The 23,558-nt window shown below is 42.4% G+C and overlaps 1 protein-coding gene across 2 annotated transcripts in view; it reads right to left on the bottom strand.

The window, feature by feature from the left end:
* Positions 1-6,430: 6,430 nt before the first annotated feature.
* The window catches only part of LOC119653797 (DENN domain-containing protein Crag), a 51,343-nt gene continuing 34,215 nt past the window's right edge, over positions 6,431-23,558 (bottom strand). Inside the window, exons 12-18 of one of the 2 annotated variants that reach the window (XM_038058809.1) lie at positions 18,043-19,231; positions 17,700-17,987; positions 17,374-17,454; positions 16,659-17,034; positions 8,591-9,007; positions 8,345-8,523; positions 7,763-8,081 (exon numbers count right to left, since the gene is read on the bottom strand). In XM_038058809.1, coding sequence (XP_037914737.1) covers positions 7,763-8,081; positions 8,345-8,523; positions 8,591-9,007; positions 16,659-17,034; positions 17,374-17,454; positions 17,700-17,987; positions 18,043-19,231 — 2,849 coding nt within the window. Of the gene's footprint in view, positions 8,082-8,344; positions 8,524-8,590; positions 9,008-16,658; positions 17,035-17,373; positions 17,455-17,699; positions 17,988-18,042; positions 19,232-23,558 lie in introns of both variants that reach the window. The other variant, XM_038058811.1, reaches the window with a different exon arrangement.

Consider the following 23,558-nt stretch of genomic DNA (forward strand, 5'->3'; position numbering starts at 1 on the left):
CATCTATTGTTCTGGAATTTTTCTGTTTATCGTTGGCTATATTCACAGATATTCCGTAGCCTACATAACGACGAAATCTATCAGCGATACGACGACCGTCTGGTTGTGGATAAAATCCGGCTCAAAAGGTTGCGGTGGGCGGGTGACTTCATCCGTATGGATGAGGATGATCCAGCCCAGAAAGTCTATAAGGGCAACATCTATATTAGAAAAAGAAGACGAGGCAGACCTGAGATGGAGCGATGGTATAGGTGAGGACGCCACACAGCTTTTAGGGATATCGAATTGGTGGACCTCGGCGCAAAACCGCGGTGTCTGGAGTTCCTTATTAAGGCAGGCCTAGACCGGATACCGGACGAAATAATAGGTCATCCATTTAGAACTTTATGAACGTAATTCACAGATATAAGCCAAACAGCATCATCCAGGGCATGTACATGTGCATCTTTTTTTCAAGTAGAATTAAGGGATTATGGGTTCACCTCCCATTCGTGACAAAATTTGCTTCACACGCCTATTACCTTGTAAGGCCTGCGAACCAAAAATTGCGTAAAGAAAAGTATATATAAAGCGGAAGAGGTGATTCTGCTTTCTGATATCGAATGATGCTGGAAATTGAACCTAAAAGCGGACACACACGAAAAGACCACCTTGGGCAATGTAATGTTTGAACACTTGGGAAAACTTGGGGAAGACGGGTAAAATGCCAGATTCTCTCATAAAGGCAAGTGCGGTAAGCGATAAGTGGACAATCCCAGAATTACTATAGAATGTATGTGGACCATGACCATGGTGCGTGAGAACCAGGGACGAATTAGATTGAAAGGATGATTACCATTCTGTCAAAACACAAGAAATACTAGAATGCCATGTTACAAGAAAAAAGCGTGCACCGAACACAGCACCAAAACTAGCTTCTTCACAGCGGGGAAGAACGTAGTCAATACCAATATAAAGGTAATGTAATGCCTAAGAGGACTCTTGGAAATTTGCTATGCAAGGAATTATAAATATTGGTTGTAACAACCTCACTAGGGAGAGAATTCTGAATTGCGATGAGAACATCCTCTTCCCTGTAAAAAGAAATATTAGCATAATCACGGCGGACACGTCGTTTCTATACTAGTCATTCAACTAACTCGGTTGTAGCAAGTACATTAGAGTCGCATCCAGAAAAAGTTGGTTCAGTTTATAGCTTATGCAGTTGACTGCAGTTGTGGTAAAAGAACCTGTGGGTCGTAAGAAGAGTATTCTTGAGGGTTATTGTGGGAACTCTTCGAATAAGTAATGCTTCTTCTTATTTCGCACGGCGGGCATCACTGCTGATGCCACAAGATCTAAACACGCACTCGTCGGCCTGGACGAGAAGACGATTGAACTCGTCGCCCACGTTCTGAAGGAGTATTCCTACTCGAAATTAAAGGACATTCTCATCAAGCTACTATCGGTAAGTGAGCCAGCAAAGCTTCAACGGGAAGCCGCGGGAAAAATTGCTGAGCTTCAGCTCACGGTTGCAACCCTCGGGACTATCGTCTCTAAACTGCTGGTACCACTGTATCTTTGCCGATAAAGCAAAGAAATGTATCAGCCCATGCACGTTCATAGCTTCAAAAACCTGAACTCGTGGAAGGTCCGGCGACGACTACCCAGAACGCAGCTCCACGCCGCTTAATAGTATTCGATTCCTTGATTAAACGCCGTTACCTAATCGACACAGGCGCAGACGTGTCAGTTCTCCCAGTATCGCGGAATTACTAACTGATTTTGCATCAACTTAAACTTGCGGCGGTGTAAGTCTGGGACTTCGACGAACATTTTCATGGCGTTTCGCGGTTGCGGACATCAGCAGTCCCAAATTAGGCGCAGACTTTCTGGGCCACTATGGATTGCTAGTGGATCTGCAGAATAGGTCTCTTATAGATTCCGTAACTTCGCTCAGGTCTTCAGGTTAACTTGCCACCCAGCTCTACTATCAGTCTTTCGATCATTTTTGAAGAAGTAGCCGACCCTCGCATTCACGCGCTTCTTCAAAAATACAGCAGCATTACTACCGAAAGTCTGAGCATTTGGACCATCTTGAATTCATTTTTCAACGTCTCCTTGCGGCCGGTCTTGTGCTTAACATTAAAAAGTGCAAATTCCTTCAAAAGCAGGTGAAGTTTTTATGCCACATGTCATTATTGACCAGAGAATGCAGTTCGATTCTACCCTGTTCTCGGAGTTACGCATACTGCTAGGCTTCAAACGCCATCGGACGACCGCGTACCACCCGCAATCCAATGTGAGGCTAGAACACTGGCATAGGACTCTGAAGACGACTATAATGGCACACGATGATTCTTCGCGGTCGTTTTATTTGGCCTACGTACAAAAAATTACTTAACGTGTTTAATCACAGTATTACTGACATTATGGATAGAGAGAGTAATTAGTTAGTTGTCGGCAGAAGATCATGTAAGAGAGCTTTACTCAATTTCCTAAGACAAACAGCAGACCATTCGCTCGAATTTAATAACAGCAGAACCTTAAAAAATGGTCAATTCTTGTTCTGTAGAGGTAACAGATGTAAATCCTACCTTGAGGTTGTTCGCATCCCGGTAATCCCTTTTTATTGACTCCTCCATCTTTTCCGTGTTAGTGAGACAATTCAGATCCCTTATTTGAAGGGTGCGCATGGGTTCTAGTCTGGAAACCATTGCTTTCTTGTCTAGAATACTATGGGCTGCTTCGCAGGGCGTACTCTTCTTATCGGCCTTCGATCCAAGCTCGACAATTATACCTCGGTTCGAGTCCGCTCGATAGATTTAACAACCACCCCAGCGTTTTCTGGTTCGGCGTTCTTGCAGACTTCTCGAAGAAGTTTCGCGAAATATCTTTCTTCGGCTTGATCAAAATGGGATCTGACGGTGGTTTGCTCCTTCTCTTTTTCTTTGCCGCTGATGTTGTCGTCGTAGTCGACTTCGATTTTGCTACAGTGGAACCACTGCCGTCGCTATTCAACGTGGGTTGTTCTTTAATTTTCTCTATTTTTTAACGCAGATTGATTCGTTTTGACTACTAGTTCTCAGATCCACGCTGTTTTCCCTCGTTTCCTTTTGTCGATGGTTTGTTCCCCCCTCTGACGAGCTGATGGCACTGCGGTTTGTGCAACTTGGGGCAACTCCTCTTCGGCTGTCTTCCAGGAGTTTCGCAGCTGTGTAATGAGGTGAAGCATTTCTTCCATTTCCATTTTGCCATTTTTTTCATCCATGGAGATATTTCGCTGGAGAATGGTGGCAGCCTTCATTTTCCGTAGTACCACCCCGCACTTCTTGAGGAGCCTTTCTTCCTCTAACCTTGTCTTTCGGATGAGGTTCATCCTGTTGCCTTCAGCGTTGGGACAATGGGGCTTTCTACTTTTTTAGTAAGTGGCCGTTGTAACTTTGTATCCTGCTTTGTAACTGCTATTCTGTCGACTAAAAAGTACCTAGAATTCCTCTTTCAAATAAACTACCCTTGAGATATTTTCTAGACTGCGTATCATTTGTTAGAGGATTCAACAAAGTCGAAAATATAAGCATGCCGAGAGTGCTGTATTTGTTGCAGAAACAGCACGACTCAAGTTACCACTCCGCGGTAAATTTTTTGAGACGATTAAAGCGATTAAGGATATTTCCTAGAATGAGGCGATTTTTAAATCGGCTTGCAAGACAAAGTGACTTTCCTTGGCCATGATGCAGAGTTCCAAACTTGATTCGAAATTTTCGAAGATGAGCCCTAACTTTCCTGGGGGAAACTAATCGTACTCTCTATCTAGAGATTGCTTCAGGTAACTCTTCAATTGCTGCCTTACCTCTGCCTTAAGCCCGAAAACGGCGGTCCATCCACCAAAAGAGTGGGAGCAAGTTGCGCTCCATTTGCCGACCTCAAGTAGATGCGGACTTAGGAGCCTGCAACCCCTAAACAAAAAGAAAAAAATAAGGGAAAACAGTGTAAACACGTATGGCGTTTAGTGCTGGGCTAGACCACATGCTGAAGTCCATTGGATTGGAATCAAGAAAGTAACGCGGCCATTCAACCACGTCCGATGTCGGAAAAATGGACTCAACATTACACTCTGTGCCAATTTCACCTTGTGATTCTGGCATTTTTCATCGTCAAAATGATGCTGAGTCCCTGGAAGTACCACCGTCTCGATAATGTCGCAACGACAATTTTTTAGCTGACTTTGACCCTTTACTCCAGAAGACTAAGGGTACCTTGCCACCGGCAAAAAATTAGACTCAAATCATGGTCAGGATTTTGGTGATACTTAACAATGACAGGGATTTCAGAAGCCTCTGCATATTAGACGCTACCCCTTTGTACGGCAATCAGCTTCTAGTTTATAAAAAAATGTCCTTTTAAATCTTAGCTCAGCCACTCACCACTTGAATTTGCAACATCTAAGATGCAGACACTTTTTATTATAGATAAGAAATCGAATACTTTGGAGTTTAGACACTGATCAGTCGCTAATACCTCAGGAAACCCAAAAACTTTGTCGACGCGCATCTTGATCAAGGGTTCATAGGGTTCAGCAGAATTTCCACTTTTCCTTGATTCCCCGTAGCCTCGAACTGAGTTGATTTTCCGAGATATCTTGCGTTTCCATCGGCGTGGGATAAGAAATTTTGCATTTCTTGAATCTGGGGTGCCTCCCCTTTCGATGGAAGTATCCCCCAAGCGAATCCGACGATTTTCGATTCAGAATCAGAATACCCACAATATTTTTACAAGTCTTCCTGCTTTTCGACAGGATACACTTTGCAGTATGTTTGTTTCGTTCTGACAGGAAAAGTTTGGTGTATTTAGAAGCACTAAGGCTCGGCCACCTGTTATTATGGGAAGCTTGTGTCCGCATGGCTCAAGTGGTTAGAGCGCTGGGCTGTCGTAGCGGAAGGCCGCGGTTCAAATCTCACTGGCGGCGGTGGGATTTGTTATCGTGACTGGATGTCGGATACCAGTCGACTCAGCTGTGAATGAGTCAAATCAGGGTAATAATCTCGGGCGAGCGCAATGCTGACCACATTGCCTCCTACAGTCTACTGTAGTGTACCGTTACGGTCTTGAATGAAGTGCTCTAACACACTTCAAGGCCCTGATCCAATATGGATTGTTGGGCCAACGATTATTATTATCGTTCCCATATTTTGATAGCAGCATTAGCCAATGCTACTGACACCCCAATTGCTGGTTCCGGTGCAGCCCTGGAGGAAATTATTCCCTCTTCTACTAAAGCTTTCGAGATGTCATTTTTCTCTACACTACAATGACCAGGTACCCAGAGTAGTTTCACTGTATTGAATCTAGAAACAGAGATCAATCAATTTCTACATTCCTGAACGATTTTTGAAGTGATCAAAGGACTGCTCAACGTCTTCAATGTAGCTTGACTATCGCTACAGAATGCGATGCGTCTGCGCTTCAACCGATCGTCAATCATCCAGGTTGCCGCCCTTACGATCGCATACACTTCAGCCTGGAAGATCGTTGTATATTGTTCTGATGGAAAAGCCCACTTCACGCTTTTATTCGAGAGGTAAACTCCTGCTCCAGGACGATGTTCTGTCTTTGAACCATCGGTGTAGAAGACGTTGTGGCGCAGCAGGATTTGCAGAATTCGAAATTTATTTCTAGTGTCGCGAATGCGAGCGGTTAGATGACGCCACCGGCGCTCTCCACACATTTTAGAAGTCGCCACAGGAGTGGAGAGCCGGCGGTGAAAAAGTGCCGTTGGTTGGCAGCAGAGGGACTGCATGGAGAACATCCGGTCTCTTCTGCCTCCTTGACGGATTGGTGATTGATCCTTTTTCAATCAAATAAATTATTGATTGTGAAGTTTTCTTTGAATGTTTTATGACTTAGAATTTGGGCTGGTTGAGCAGACTAGCACAACGTCAATATATCTTAACACGCATTCTTCTGGTCTTTCTTCTTCTCAGTTTTCAGTTTCTGTCATTGCAGTGCTCTGAATAATTGAGTAATGCATTCAGAGCTGCGCCAGAAGTCGTGCTCATGGCACCGGTGACACCCAGTTTACGGCGAAAACTCTTTTGTTTCACATTAACCCACCAAACAAAGCATAAGCTGCATAAGCGAACATTAGGTCGATGTCAGCAATATAAAAAGTCTTTTCACACTTTTGAAAAAGTTATGTTGTTCTGTGCTTGTGAACCGGTGACTGATAATCCTGTTTTTGATCTCGTTCTTTATCCTTCTGACGTTCTCTTGGGTTGTAGACAAATGTCATTATTGAGTTGCGAAATCTGGGCCAGAGAAGATAACAACGTTTTGACCTTTAACGTTTGATCAATTTCTGCACGGCATCTCTTCTTCACATTCGTTATATGAGCGAAATGGAGTGTAGATAGGCTTCCATCATATAGGAAAGTAAAAAAAACACGGTCAGTTTCATAAAGGTGTGCTCTTTTTTCATTAATTTTATTTTTTTGATTTACATCACTTTCTTCCTCTAAATCCTAATATTATTTATTATCAATCATTTTCTTCGTTTAAATTTCTTTCTTTCGATTCAAAGGATCAGAAACAAAACGAAAACAGATAAAGATAAAGATATAGAGAGATAAATTATAAACTTTTAGTTTCATAATTTAGTTATTGAGATGACGGTTTCGACTTGACGAGTTTCTCTTCGTTTTACAATTAGGAAAGTAACAAGTACAATATATAAGTAACATTTTTCTCTTCCTGTCTTTATTTGTTATTAATTATTCATTTTTTTCTTGTGTTTATTTAGTTTTGAGTTTTTTTTATTCAGTTTTTATATAGAAAATATTTTTTTCGAGTTTTATCACATTTTTTTTAAATTGTTTTAATTTTCTCTTCCTCAGATAATCCTCTAATATCCCATCAACCCACCAATTGTTTTATTCTCCTAAACTCCATTTTCAGCTTCTATTCTTATTCCTTTTCTTATTTATTATAATATGAAAACTAGATTCAGTAGTGGAAGGAAGGGAATGACGAGGGTTTTGCTTCGACGTGGGGAGGTAATGAGCTGTCGTTACGACTTTCGCGTACGTTCTAGGGATGGATGTCTAACGCGCCTAATTCTAGTTTAAATGATTCATATTCTGTGATAAAAAATGCAATAAAGTATAGAAAGTCATGCGAATGGGTTGAAAGCAGTTTACACTAAAAATGAAGGTGGATAGTGTCCACACTGAACTAATGGATGTGGAATTGGCTAGTTAAAGTAGTTTTCTGCGTTCGTTAGAGCTGATGATCGAGGGTGAAAAATATACTTTAAGTACAGATTTAAAATATAATTCAAAGTCTTACTAACTTATACGATTTACAGTACATAATCCAACAATGAAAATCGTAGAAAGCCACTAAAGTTACGAGAAAATGTTCAGCTTTGAGCTGAAAGCAATTCAAAATACTCCTTCGCTCGCGACGCAGGCGGGTTCCGCGTCCTTTGTAGTTATCTGATTGGTCGCACTAGTCCATCGACGACGTTTCTTATTAACTACAATTGTTAGACTAAGAACACAAAGGATCGTTAAAACCCTAACCGCACGCCCAGTTCCAAACGATACAAATAGGCGAACGCTTAGAACAAATCATCAAACAGCCGGCGTTGTATTGCTTTCACTGTCGACATTTCTCATTTGATCGCTTATAGTTTCGTTTGCGATACCACTCTCACCTTTTCCTATCTACGTATATTTTTAAGTTTCAAATTACATTCTAGTCTCTTGAACGTTGATGGCTCCTGTCAAGGAAGCAGTAACGGTTTGAAATAGGCGCGACAACAGATAGCCGCCGCTGACGGCATTAGATCCTGACTCTGGTAGTACATATCACACTCTTGTTGTGTTAATTTATCAAAAACAGCGGCGTATTCACGATGAAATGACACCATATCGACATTCGAACGACCGATCGCGGTCAGTGCTAAAAACATAATATCCCTGTATATTGAATGAGGTCGTTCGACTCCAGAATGCTTGAGTTTATGACGTTCGTTCGCCAATCGTTTGACGGGGGAGATAAGATCGTTGCAACGAATCGCTGAAATGAGTTGCTGGATGACACTGGAAAGGAAACAAGATTGAATGTTTAGAATTAAAGTAAAACAGATGAATTGCATTGCTTCCGAGGTGAATCAAATAGAAACGAAGATTCATATTCAAGACGCTAGTTGAAATATCGGAAACCACTGGCTCTTGCTGTCCAATCATCGAATTTACAAAAATGTCGTTCGTTTTTGATTCATCCTCAAAAATTCATAACTCGAAAACGCATTTTATGCCGATTAATTAGAATTTATCTCTTAGCAAGGTCGGCTTCTACTTACTTCCTATTTAAACTAGTTTGGTCCGTGAGTAATGCCTTAAGCAAGGGGCTTGTTGGTTCTGGTTGTTTCCATAAAATGTAAACAGGAGGTCCTGTTTCGGCGTGCAACCTCAAATTATCCCATAAGCATTGGATATGGATAGTGTTTGGTTCCCGCAATGGATCGACTTCCGGCGCAACCTAATACAAAACAAAAAAATTGGAAGTTACCATTTCCTTATCAAAAAGTGACATCTTTCTAACTTACCTGTTTAGGTAGCGATAGTTCCGGCAAATGTGTTGAACTATCTATGCGTTCCATGATCCATATCAAATTCCAATAAATAATCGGATGTTCTTCAACAAATGACTCCTTCAAAAGCACCGAATCGCCCTCGTGTGCCAGTAGGTTTTCCAGCTCCTTTCGCAACACCAACGGATTTAAGTACGGAATGCTTAAGCTATCAGATTGCTTTTCGTTTTTCAATTTTTCGTTGACAATTATCTGAACACTTAAAAATGGCACGGTCATTTTGCCGCATGCATGGCACGTTGTGTTTAAATTTGAATCTTCCGCTGTCCAACCGGCCATAATTTCTTCGTCGTAGATAAGTACAGAGCAGTTATGACATTGCGAGCAGGAGGTCAGTTGTATGAGAACATCACAGTCGGGATTTTCGTGACCCTGATGAGAAAGAAAAAATGCTTAAACGTTTTGAATAATTTGCTTTAAACTGTGGAATTTGTTATCGGAACGACGATTTGTGCGCAACAATTCGACTATGTAAGGAGTTTCTTCATAAAGTAAATCATGTGATTTTATTATGAATCGACTGTACGCCACAGTGAGTTCAAGTCGCCTAAATTACATGAAAGGGAGACGGCATTTCAGTTCACAAAACACCCAAGGTCGGTCTACTCCGAATAATAGTTACATTAGTATCATTGATTTCAAATTCGAATTGAAATTCGTCTCAGTATATAAAAAGTATGCTTTTAACTAACCCCCAAAGCTAAACATGAGAGCTAACGATTCTGTCCAGGACAGAGGCAGTGCATCAGATGTTGCCTCACCTCTTCCCTGGGAGCAACGTAACCGAAAGCGGCGACAGATGATAATTGTTCCATTTATCTATGACATGAGTGCGAATTATATTCAAGTGAAATCTGTCGTGTGTTCAGGCCTAAACTAAGAGGGTTTGGATTTTTTGTTTGAGGATTGAATAAGTCCAGGCAGAGGTGCGGCAACGTCTGATGTGCTGCCTTTGTCCTTGAGTGGTTAACCCAAAAAGACGGAGTCCATAGACCACGCGAGAAGTAAGTTGCTTTGCAAGTGATCCGGTCCGTCATCATGTCAATGCGGTCTCAGGACTCCCTCAATCGTCAAATAACAAAACAGTTTGTCGTAGTGTTTATATTTCCTTGTGAACTACACAATCGCTAGAAAAATGTGCAGTTGCGCTACGAAGGGTCTTTTGAAGTCTTCTAAACATGCGTAACCATGCCATGAATCATACTTTACGAACACTCTAGTAGGCCTGGCCCTACTAGAGTGACCCTAGATTTTTCCTATGATGTTCGGAGCTTATATGGTAATCAAACTTTAATGTACCCCCATTACCATACTTTGCCTATGGTTTCTTGTAATTATTTTCATCAACTAAGCAAAGATTATCAAAGATCAATAGCACCATACCCAGTCTGGTCCATGGATACTATAAATCAGGATTCCAGATCTGCAAGAGAAAAAAGGACCTTCAACCTCTCCACCTATTGAAAGTTGATGATCTGCTAACAAGGGCCATCTTGCTTTGTAAAATTCAACTTGTAACTGAGTAGATATGGTTATTCCTATCGGTGGGCTGAAGATTCTATCTTTAACCTACCGATGATTGCATCGAACTTAATGTGACCTGACGTATTAAGTGGCTAACTTCACTTGTTGTGCCGAAAAATAGGTCATTTTCACGATTTTTTTTCAAAAGAATATCCGATGTCCACCCATGGTGCAATCCCTCTGCCATCAATCAGATTTGATCTAAGATCTACTGCTACTGCAACTGAGCACTCTAATTCCTAAGTGATTCGACAATAAAAAATATTTATAGCCTAAGCCGACCAAATCTGAATTCATGTTTGAGTTGTAGATAGTTTCTCTTTCAATTGGTATGGGACGCCATCAAGTGAACCCAGAAATCCTTAGTTTCTAAAAAAAAAATAATTCAGTTTCGCCAAGCTTAGGCCAAAACTATCAGGCGATTTTTTGTTTGTTTAGATATAATTCACACTTATAACGTACCCAGAGCAAAGGTGAGGCAACCTCTGATTAGTTGCCTCTGCCTTGGATGAAACCGTAGTGGCTTGAGTTCAGTGGATGTATTTCAGGGCAAAGTAGAATAAGTGTTAGGGGAACAAGTGGAAGTTAGAACCCGAAAATAGGGGGTAACCTTCAAATTCAAGGATCTACACAGATGAAGTTACCACGTGGAAAGATACCCATGTTGTGCTAAAATAACCATTACAGCGGTATAGACAATATTCGAATTATAAAAATGAGGGGGCAATGTCTATGAGGACACACAGACCGCTTCTATCGCAGAAAAGAACGGCCTCAGTCATGCAAAGAGGAAGTATCTCTTAAGGGATGCTTCAGATGCAACATGATAGGTCAAGGAGGTGCAGCAGGTGCAGAAGAAAATCGCGCCTAATAAAAAAGTCTACCGAAAATCCAGTCAGGTGCATCGTGCTTAAGATAAAAGATGCCCATATTGGCAAGCTGTAAATGATGATAACTGTCTGGCCAATAGTACGGGGCTGAATAGTTAAGATTTCCTCAAATAAATTTCAATCACCACAAGGCAGCTCAAGATCTGCTTTCCAGGGTTAAATTACCGGGCGATTATAGGTGAATTTTATAGAAATTTGGTTAGATGAAGAATACGATTGTAAACGCAACAATTAGAACTGTTTGAAGACAAACTGTACGGGAAAGAACCGAACTCTCGAAGTTAGTAAGACGGAAAATCTACAGCTTCCATATCTAGAGCTGCTACGTTTCTAATAGTGCAATAATTTAATATGGTAGTCCGAATGGGTCAAATGGTTAGAGCATAGAGCTCTCGCAGCGGAAGGTTGCGGTTCATTTATGTTAGCTCGATGTCGAATACCAGTCGAATCAGCTGCGAATGACCAGGAGTACCTGAGTCAAATCAGGATATTAATCTCGGGGGAGGGCAATGCTGACCACATCTAATATGAGGAAACATTAGTCGACCCTAAAATCAGGGATCGAAGGAAAGGGAGATGAAAAAGGTGGCTCAGTTGTGTCAGTATACAATTGACATATGTGGCGCTACAATACCACAACGACATTTGCATCATAGCTGGAAATTAAAGTACTGGTTGAACCAGGAAATCTTGACGATCTTTTTTTTATCTTTATACATGTACAGGATGGAATCCTTCACTTTTACGTGCCTTATGAAGGCAATTCTGATGACCGTGACGAATAACCGAATTCTGTCAACGGTCCCGTAGGTGCCTACAAAGTCATCTCAAAATCGATCACTATAATCCCCGGGGGATAACCGATGGCAGGATAAACTTAAAATGCACTTTGACCGTGCCCGAGCAAAAGCATCAAAGGAAGATGTCTAACAGCGGAGAGGGGGCACAAGATAGTTGCAGGCGGTTGACTGAGCTGTGGACGAGAGAAGCTTGGCATACCGACCAATCACGTAGAGAATGCTCAGAACATATAAGACAGCATTGGGTGGGGCAGTGTGTACCACTGCGGAAATGAGCCCCGTGGATCTTCCACTGAATGAGGCGCATTATCTCTAAGAGATAAGGAATTTACTGAAGACTGTTGAAAAGCCAATAAGGTATGGCAGCGACTGTGGGGTAATTTAGAAAAGAGCCGCTGGAATGTACATCGATACCATGTTCGGAGTAGTTGATATTCATATTCAAATGACTAAAAAACTAAAATAAAAGAATTCTTTGCGACCTCATTCATATCAACTGATTTCGTTGTGGTATTGGCGAATTTATATGGGATGACGTGAATAATGCACGAAATTCACAAAAAAATGGCAAATTTTCACCCCCTATAACTTTGTTAATAATAGTTGGATTTTATTCAAACTTGACAGAATTGTGCATTATGTTATCCCTTACACCTACGCCAAAATACTTCTGCGATGAACATAAGGAGTGGTTTTCGGTTAAATTTCTAAAATGTGGAAATGTACTATTATTAACTTTATTTGTGCATATATCGAAACCGGATGTATCTTGAGGCCTAGATCTCGTAGAAATGCACCAGTGTGAATTTTTCAGATTTTTCGATTGGTTAGGTTCTGAGAACGAGGCCTGTTACATTTTTTGATGGTCATATTTTAAGCCCTCTCTTCCTTATGCTTCATCCAATATTAAATATGGAACCAGTTTCTAACCAGTTTCTTTACTAATTGAGCCCTTTCATTTGATATCCCACATGGCCACATTCAGTGGAAAAAAATTTCGAACCCTCCATTCACATGTATGGGAAGCCCCCCCCCCTTAAACTTAACACAAAATGGCGCCACTTGTTGTATGTAAAGGGAACACCAGACTACATGTTCTTACCAATTTCCGTGACAATCGGTCTAGCCGTTTTCGAATAAATCGGGTGTGACAGACAGACAGACAGACGGTTATATGGTGAAGGATTGCACTAGCATCATTGATAGACCTAAACTGTGTCGAAAATGTGGAGAGGAAAATCATTTGGCGAAGGACTGCAGTAAAAACCCTCATTGCCTTCTATGCAGGGAAACCCAAAATCACGATTGTAACCACATAACGAGTAGCACCAGGTGTCCAGCCTACATGATAGCTTTAAGCACCCTAAATAAATGAGAGTCATTCAGTTGAATCTCAATCACTGCCAAGCCGCCCAGGACCTGCTAACACAGAAAGCATATGAAGTTTGCGAATACAGAAGCCTCCATCACGGCCTTCTGGGAAACACACATAGGTGGAAAGGCTGCGGTGTGGGCTTGCGGCAATCGAGCCTTACGGCAAGCAATGAAGCACCGCGAGCACGGTTCTGTAAGGGTTAAGATCGATGACCTCTGTATATACGGCTGTTATCTCGCCCCAAGTATGACAATACCAAAGTATTGCAACATGCTAGATAGACTGGCGAGAGACACCAAAGATCGCAACCCCAAAATTATTGCTGGCGACTTCAACGCTTGGGCAATGAAGTGGGGAAGCCAGAAAACAAATGAAAGGGGAAGAATCCTACTCGAGGTTTTTTCCCGCCTAAACGTCACCCTAACATCGGAAGTGTAAACACTTTTCGGCGTGGAGAGCTAGGCTCCGTTGCAGATCTTACTTTTGTAAGTTATTCGCTGATCAAGCATCTACACTGACATGTTAGCGAAGAATACACGCATAGCGACCACCAGGCGATATACCATATATTACTATTGAAAAGGGACCCAGAACAATGCATCTTCACCTCAAGAAATCAGAAACAGATTGGTCATCAAGAGCACTTGATGAGGATGCAATTCTCGAGGTATTGCAGTGGAACACAGAGTTTACTGGAACGTCCAGAGAAAAAGCATCGCAGCTGTCCCAACAGATATACCGAGCATGTGGAGCTTGCCGAAGACAAGACGGAGTTGGTGCTCTTTACAAAGCGGCGGAAAAAGAAAACTGTTGAAATTCGTATCCGGGCGCATGTTGTTTGCTCTCAGCCATCGCTGAAATACCGGGCAGTAATATTCGACCCCAAGCTGAACTTTAAACCCCGCTTAAAGCTTACTGGGTAGAAAGCGACGACTATCAGCTCAACACTGGCAAGGATGCTTCCAAAAGTAGGTGGCCCGACAGTCGACGATTAATTTTATCGCGAGTCGTCAGTTCTGCACTTTTATACCCTCCACCAGTGTGGGCGTCGGCGATAAAAATCGAAGAAAATCGCAGACAGCTTCAAGCTGCATGTCGATTAAGCGCTCTTCGAGCATGTTGCGCCTACCGAACAACATCTTATGAGGCAGCATGCGTGATTGCGGGGATGATCCCGATAGATATTCTAACCGATGAGGCAAGTCGTCTGTATGAAAATCAGGAAGCGAGCCTAAACAAGCAAAGTGAGCGTTTGCGGTCACTGGTTGCATGGTAAACAGCATGGGACCAGGCGGAGAATAGCCGGTGGACACACAGGCTTATCCCAGACATAAGCATGTGGACTATGCAGAGTGAGACGAGTTACGATCTGACTCAGTTCTTAACCGGACACGGTGGATACCAGCAACTAAAAACAGTAGAAGTACAGCGGAGGCATAGAAGGGAAGCTACTGCAATTAACGCCACGCAAAGTGGTAGCAGCACGTTTGGAGTGAACAGCTAAGAACTGAACAGCCCCGCGAAGCAATACCGAAACTGTGATCCCGCGGGGAGAGTGCGGAAAAAAAATATGGGAGGTTTTAGTCGGTAAGAGTCCGACATGCGTGTCCTAGATTCCAGATGCGTATTCATGATGGATCTCCCCCAGCCAATAAAAAGGCAGACAAACAGACGGACAGATAGACATGCACTCGATTCTAATAAGGTTTTGTTTTACACAAAACTTTAAAAAGCGATTCACAGGTTGGACGGTGAATGCATTCTATCATACTTCGAAAAAAATAAAATCCCAGATACCAGTATGGCGAGTAACTCCTATTTGGATAGAGCTCTTTAAAGGTGATGTTGATTTTGATTACATACATACTAACTTTTATAATGAAGTTTATATAGGGTTGGGGAAAAAGAAATGTTGTATTTTGTCAATAGACGGTGACACTTAGACATATCTTGTGTTGTACTTATCGCATCGGGTCATACTGTACGGCGATTCGAAGACGATAATCTGTGCTACAAGTATCTATTTGACAGTGTTGTGATCGTACGTTTCAGTCTCAAGTTATAGCACGTCAAAGATGGAGTCCACCAAGCAAGACATTCGTCATATTTTACGTTTTTACTACCTGAGAGGTAAAAATGAAACGAAGGCGGCCGAAAAAATTTGTGAAGTTTATGGGCCTGATACTCTAACGATTCGCACAGCACAGCGTTGGTTCGATCGATTTCGTTCTGGTGTAGTGGATGTCGAAGATACACCCCGTCCTGGTAGACCAGTGGTCGTAGAAACTAATAGAATCGTCGAAATCATCCAAGTAGACCGGCATGTAAGCATTCGCTCGATTGGCCAGGAACTGGGTGTAGACCATAGAATCGCTTGGAACCATTTGCAGAAGATTGGATTCCACAAAAAGCTGAATGTTTGGGTGCCACACGAATTGACCCAAAAAAAATCTCCATTTTTGAAGCGAATGGTGACTGATGATGAATAGTGGATCACGTACGACAACCTCAAGCGAAAAAGATAGTGGTCGAAGCGCAGCGAGCCGGCCCAAACCATCGCCAAGCCCGGATTTACGACCAGGAAGGTTTCGCTGATTGTTTGGTGGGATTGGAAGGGAATTATCCACTATTAGCTGCTCAACTATGGCCAGACCCTCAACTCGGTCCTCTACTGTGAGCAATTCGACCGTTTGAAGTAGGCGATTGAGCAGAAGCGGCCAGAATTGGTCGAAAAGAATGGTGTTGTGTTCACCAGGACAACGATCGGCTTCACACATCTTTGATGACCCGCCAGAAGCTACAGGAGCTCGGATGGGATGTCCTATCGCACCCACCGTATAGTCCGGATCTGGCACCAAGTGATTACTTTCTCTTCCGGTCCATGCGAAACGCTTTTGATGCTACTAAGTTGGCCTCAAAAGAGGCTGTTTGAGTTTTTTGCAAATAAGGAAGGGGGGTATAATGAAGTTGCTTTTTAAATGGCAACAAATTTGCGAACAAGACGGCGCATATTTGACTTAATTCGGATAATTCTAAGTATGTTAAATAAAGCATCAAATTTCGATCACAAATACGATATTTCTTTTCCCCCAACCCAATATAATGACGTTAACATGCGCGTAGACTTCAATTCCAACACTAATGTCTAGAAACCTAGATCGTAAAGAACAAAACAGCCCATCGACGTGGCGTGGCTTGACGGCTAGACATTGCAAAATAGCATATAGAGAGTTCTATGGAATGGCTTTTGTCAGAGGGTTGAAATTCTGGAAAATGGTTCTTAAAAAAACACATACGACAGAACAAATGTCCCAGATGTCTCAGTGAATATTGCCATCAACATTTTCTAAACTCCCATAACAAGCATAAAACTAATTTGCCAACTAGCATATATAATTCAAAACTTTCCAAATCAAGATAAAGACAAAACTTACCTCGCCATGAAATGAATACAAATTCTCCGGTAATGTGGGATAACCATTATTTAAACTCGTTGTCGATGAATGTTCACCCAGCGGAACTAGATTGTTATAGCTTGATTTACGCGATTCACTCAAACGACCCCATAAATCCATATCACTTGAAACACGACGAGTCCTCTGGCCGCCCGCACCAGATTCTTCATGATTCACTTCGTCTTCGTTGATGCTATCGTTCCCGTAACCGGAATTAGTTTTTACTGGAGTAGAATTAGCTGATATTGCTTCTTTGATCTCGTCCAGTTTCTTTGCCATCGAGGTGGCGGCATGTTTGATGCTGCTAATGCCGCCTTGAATTAATTCGTTGGACTTTTTACCTGTCAGACTGGGACTGGAGGGAAAATTTAGTGAGTTTATATCTGAGACAAAATGAAAGTTTTTAGGATGCGAAAAAGGATCAGCATTTGTAAGTTTATGTGAAATATTGAAAATAAAATTCGACTGTTTGGAAGATTTATCTAAAAATCAACAGTCGCGGGGCACGAATAAAACGTATTTTGAGAGTTATGCTCAGTCTAGAATCAAATTCTAGACGGCATCATGATTCTCCGTCTATAAAATTATTTCTAATTGGTTTTCATTTATGATTTTCTTAAACTGGGCATGCAAACGATAAAATTGTATGCAAAGCCCACATTCAGTGCAGTTAATAGCGTCTTTTCACACTTACCTAATATTCGATATATTTTCAATGAGATTTGCTGGTATTTTTAGATCTTTCTTAAATGACAGCCGTGCAGGTGAGTAGCGTCTACCATAATCATAATAGAAATAATAAATTAAATGATAAACGGTATGGCGAGTACAACAGGGTGAGGTGCAGGACGAGCGAGCGCGGACATATAAAAATAAAGTATACAAAAAACGTATGCATTACACTTTTGGTTTTCATGCAAATGAAAAGGATTTAGGGATAATATTCAATTGAATTTGATATTTTAAGGGAAACAAATCAAACTGAAAATGAATAAATGAAATGAACTCGCTTGAAATTACCCGAAATTGAATTTAAGCGAGGACCCAAAATTGGCCAGGCTCGACGTAACCGAATTGGCAGGCATCGTTTCCGAACGATGCATGCTGCGATGTGGATGCATTCCTTCATCAAATGTGGCACTTCGATGTCCCTTAAACAGGATCGGCTGGTCCGTATAGAGGGTGTTATTGTTCATTGCGATCCTCTCCTGGTCGTTCTTCGTTTCGCTTGACGCTTCAACGGCATCATTCTCAGCATTTAATGCGCCGAGGGGATCGTTTTGAGTTACAGGCGTTCGAGGTGATATTCTAAAAAAAAGTAATAAGTTCATCCAATTTAAGGGAATTGTAGGAGATTACTTACTTCGTGGGACTGCTGATTTTCAATCGCTGGTCCACTTCCATATCCAAATCTTCCTGCGAGCTGACAATCTCATGCACGCTTTCCACACTCTCGTCATCATGTGTTGTCATCATTTTAAGACGTTGAGCCATTGCGCTGCTACTACTCCCACCACCGTCTTTCCCACTTCCGCCACCGCTAGCTGCTAGCATTTGCTGTCGTTGCAGCTTGTCTAGAATCTTTGCATCATTTCCGAAATCATCGATAGGTTTCGAGAGTTGCCGACTTAAATCTCTTGGCGGGCTTGACGGAGCTGAACGAAATGAAGCTGTTGATTCCATTGCGGAAGGTGAGGGACATTTATTTCCAGCATCTCCCGATATTAGCAGTCCGGCACTAGTTATAACATCTGCAGATTCTTGGGGATTCGATTGACGAACAATATTCCCCAGTTTGCCTCGAATCTTATCGAATGCCGAGAAATCAAAAAAGTTGCTCACAGGCTCGACATGAGATGAGTTGTTCGAATCTAAACTGGTTCGAGACGTTCCATCGACGGTTTCCAAAGTGCTTAGATTATTTTCAAGAGATGTTGACAGCCTCTTTTTCGAAATTCGTCGCATCCCTGCTCGTCTGAAATGTGCAGCTCCCAAAACGACATTTTTTATACGATTCCATCGCATCTGACTGAGCGTTGTACTGTCTGAAGGCCATTCAGATTCCAGAACACATCTATTGTAGAAGCCATAAGTCAATGCATTCGGCTGGACGCCTGATCGCTTCATAAGATAATGAAGTCTCACTGCCAAAACGGGGAAATTATAGCTACCACACAATTGCATCATTACTCGGTAGCAGAACTCATCACAAGTAATTTTTAGCTTGCTGGCACGAAGCAGTAAGTCGTAGGCGGCTTGCAGGACAGTTTGCTCTTTTCCCGGTGCATGCAGAACCATACTTGGCAGGACCAGAAAGTAAAGAGAGTAGCAAGTTGCCAGTAAGTATTTGGCCCACAGTTCTGGATGTTGTTGACATTTTCGTGCCAATTTATGTGCTAGTTTGATTTCGTGTTTGGTACGACGTGCGATTGGTGATCCAGGAGCAACGCCCAAGTTTTGTTGAAGGAAAGATGTTAAATGGGTCTTTCGGAGAGGTTTTAGCAGTTGCGGATCCAAGGTGAAAGTTTTATAGACGAAAACTTGCTTGGAATCTGTAATAATAAACAAATTGAGTTGTGTGGTCATTTGTTTCCTGAGTTTTTATTCTATTCGAATTTTGATTCAGATCCATGACTTTTTTCTAGGCTTATTTTAGCTGAAATTCTTACCGAAAGATAAGAGTGAATGTAAAAATGGAGACAAAAAAACGATGAAAGGATAGGGACAAAGAATATGTGGCAAAGTGGGTCGAAAATACAAGCGAATTTGTAAAGACACAGTCATGTGTTAAGAAAACTCGAGAAAAAGGCAGTAGCATCTGCCGATCTTATCTTTTATTTGTAATCATCAACAAATTATGGCGTAACGAGGCGTCCTAAATGGATCACGAAAAAGAAAGAGGGTGCCTGCCTATTTACTAATTAGTTCAGATACTTACCATTCGTGTTTTTCTTATAGTTCGTACCGAGTAGTCTTCCCGGCACCCAGAAATTAAAATATGTCAAATTTCTTTTTTTAGGGATTGGGGAGTCCTAAGTCCGCATCGAGTTGATGCCGGACCGGACCAAATGGAGAGCAACTTGCTCTCACTCTTGATGGTCCACGGACTCCTCTTTTCAGGTTTAACACCCAAGTTTCAAAAATTAAAACAGGGAGGAAGACCGTTATGGTTTCTTACTAGGGCAGAGGCAACTCTTCAGACGCTGCCTCACCTCTGCCCTGGGAGCAGCGTGACCGAAGCGGCTCGCAGATGTTATGCACTCCCCTTCAAATCGATGCGGACTTAGGACTCCCCAATCCTTAAAAAAAAAGAAATTGTCTAGCTCCAGCCAAACTTTTGGTCTGAACTGTAGGCGGATTTACGTAGAATATAATTCGCACTTTTGTCGTGTTTGCGAATTATAAAAGGGAGCGCATAACATCTATGAGCCGCTTTAGTCCCGCTGCTCCCAGGGCAGAGATGGGGCAGCGCCTGAAGAGTTGCCTCTGCCCTGGTAAGAAACCATAGCCGTCTTCGTCCCTATTTTAAAATATGTCAGCTATACACTCCATTTGTAGAGGCAGAACCTCTATATAATCCCTACTTTTCTATTATTTTCTTTTCTTTTATCCCTTTGCGGAGTTAGACATAGTCCTGATCAACGTTAAAAGCGTGACAATCTTCCGATGAAGAAAGTTCGATTCGATTACTGATCTTACGTACGCCAGTTTCTCTATGGTAAAGTGTCTATGAGTGAGTCAACATTATACCCATTGTTACCCAGCAAGCGCAGCCAGCGCAGCAAGACAGCTTTAGGGATACCAATGATAACGGACTGAGGATTATCCGATTCGGACCACTATTTCGTTGGCATGGTGCTCCGAGCCCGAATTACGACACCACCTACAACCCCCTCTGACAATCAGGTGAGAGTGAATACTGAAAGCATCCACAACAGAGCCCTCCGCAACACCTATAAGAGGGAAATGGATGCCGCAATAACCGCAATCAACAGAGATCCTGGAGATGAAGCATCAACAAATGATGTTCACAACCACCTGACCGTTACGGTTATGGTGTGCGGGTCACTTAATCCGTATGGATAAGGATGATCCAGCCCGGAAAGTCTATAAGGGCAATATCTATGGTAGAAAAAGAAGACGAGGCAGACCCTGCTTCAGATGGAGCGTGGCGTAGATGAGGACGCCAGACAGCTTTTAGGGATATCGAATTGGTGGCCTTCCGCGCAAAACCGGGTTGTCTGGAGTTCCTTATTGAGGCAGACCTAGACCGAATACCGGTTGTTGCGCCGTTGATGATGATGATGAAAGTCACGACTTAGCGGTCATAATACGAAATAACTTCGATTATGCGGGCCCATTTGCTCTTCATATCTACTGGAGACTTGGCTCGGGTTTTTATAAGGATTACATGGCTGATCACAATTACTTTAAAGTTGTCTCGGGCATTCCCTCATTGCTAGCGCTCTCTGTCTCCGTCTGAGTCATTTTTCGTGGAAATTATCAATGCTGGCTTTCACTACGTTTCCGAAACTGGAGATGTACAGGGAACCGACGGAAATTAAATAGGTTATCGCCCATGCAATAATGAAACTACGTCAGCATATGGCCACCTCTTTCAACTAAATTAACTATTGGATTCCATCCCTATCGACATGATCGAAAGACGTGGTGGAAGAGACGAAACATATTTTCCAAGCCCTTCCGGTGAACTATCTAAGGCGGATTTAGTGCACTGAATGGGTTTATCGAGTGATATCTTGTCCGGAGCTATAATTGGTAGACACAAGGTTATGCAGGTACACGAATTGTTCAACACCTTTAATGTCCCTATGCGCCATCGCAGTCGTCACGACTTTTCAAAAAGCTTACACTCATAATCCACTCTACTACGCATTGATTGCTTGGCATAACTCGCAATGAATTTTTGCCCTTCCTTTATGTGATAATGTGACTTATTTCCTACATATCACTTCCGCCTTCTGATCAACACGTCTACAGGCCGTCTGGCCCGTATGGCGATCAAGTTCTTCATTGATTATTGTTATTAGAAACGTAAATGGATATTCTGATCCGATGATACGACGCAGATATAAATTGATGAAGGATTAGAACCTTTGAGCAATAGTGACAGTATGAGGACAGATGACTTAATTCACAGAATTCCTCCAAATCCTCCAACTAAGACAAAACGAAGAACGTCATAGCGGGGAAAAAATTCGGCTTTAGGCTTCGAATTCCTCTGATATTCGATCTCGCCCTGATATATAGCTATTACTTCCTCCGGAATCTCCCTTCTGATGCAGAGCATGTGCAACAGCTTAAACTCCGCATACTGCTCCACAATGAACCGAAGGGTGTTAATATGGTCGGTAAAGGAGCATCTGGAGCGGAAGCTAGCATGATCACGAGGTACTCCTTGATTGATTTTAGCTAATATCTTCGCGGAAGCAAGAACCAAGCAAATATTCATTTAGTTGCTTCATTGAAGGCGGATGCTTTTATTCGGAACATAAGAAATCACCCTTTCCTTCTACTCATTGAGAAAGATCTACAAATGAGTGTAGGAAACTATGTGGAAACTGCATGAGCTTCACGGAAAAGTCCTGTGGGGGACCGTTAAGGCTGGAAGCTATGCACCGTTTGAGTGCATTTGATGGAGATGTTTAGAAGAGCAGTGCAAATCTGCATGTTACGGTGACTTGCCGTATCATCTAGAAGAGATGGAATATATGCGGTGAAGTGCTCTTTGCACGTCATCAGCTGCTCAAACGCGCTGAGAAACCTACCGTTATCATCTCTTACAGTATGACCACTAGTAAGTGCTTCCAAGAGGACGTATACCATGGCGAAACCTTTGCTAATTGCGGCAGCTTCAACTTCTCTCACCACCGTTTCTGCTCCCTTCACCAGTGCAGGAGTGGATTTTTTTGTATCACGGCATATATCTCTGTAACAAAGCTCCAACGCGTTGCGTTTATCCCCGATCATAGCCAACCACGCTTTATTCCCCTGTGAACAGATGCTGTAGCGAAAATAAGCGACTATTAAATGATCCTTTCGACGACGATGTCAGTACCTCTTTTGATACGCACAATCAGAAGATAACTCCTAAATCTACTGCTGATCGCGATATAGTCAATATGATTATATATTTGCTGGCATTCAGGACAACCTTGTAGTCAAAGTCCTGTCAGAAGGCGACTCCTAAATCAAGAAAGCGCATCTTGCGGCATTCATCAGCAGCAGTCCGACACCTCTCTGTTACCATTCTTTACCAGGGTGCAAAAGAACAATGCCGAAAGAGAGAGAGGAGTACTGTCCAGAGTTTCATCATTTCAACTCGCTTACGCTCCCAATGTCCAGCTTATATCTTTGGAATTCTGACTCAAGTTTGAAATAATCCTCGATGCTGTTGTCGATGCTGGTGTCCACATCGGTTTTCGAAAGCAAAAGGTCGTAACCATGAGATCAGTCCCTATCCGAGGCATTGTTGACGTTCTGATAGCAATAAACTTTTAAAATTTGTAAGTTGCTAGCCTATATATTTCTATCCCTTTTAGACGCTTTTAACGAGAAGCAGGGAATACTGTCAGTGTATTCTTAAACTTCAACTTGGCTAGGGTGCGAGTGGCATGATCCGCATTTTACAAATTAACATGCACCGGAGTGCAACCGCTCACCAGCGAAGCTCGCGGCTGACAGAACCTTGTCAACGAAGTGAATGAGGACTCGTGAGGACTTGGCTGTAAGCTTGTCACCCGGAAAATCGGGGCTGCATACTAAGTACCGATCAGATGGACCGCATTGTGCGGGCATTGTTGCTCAGACACCCTGTACGGATTGATGACAATAGCGCGGAAAGCGTCGAGGATCGCC

This window comes from Hermetia illucens, chromosome 4 (genome assembly GCF_905115235.1).
Source record: "Hermetia illucens chromosome 4, iHerIll2.2.curated.20191125, whole genome shotgun sequence".
In the NCBI taxonomy this organism is placed as follows: domain Eukaryota; kingdom Metazoa; phylum Arthropoda; class Insecta; order Diptera; family Stratiomyidae; genus Hermetia; species Hermetia illucens.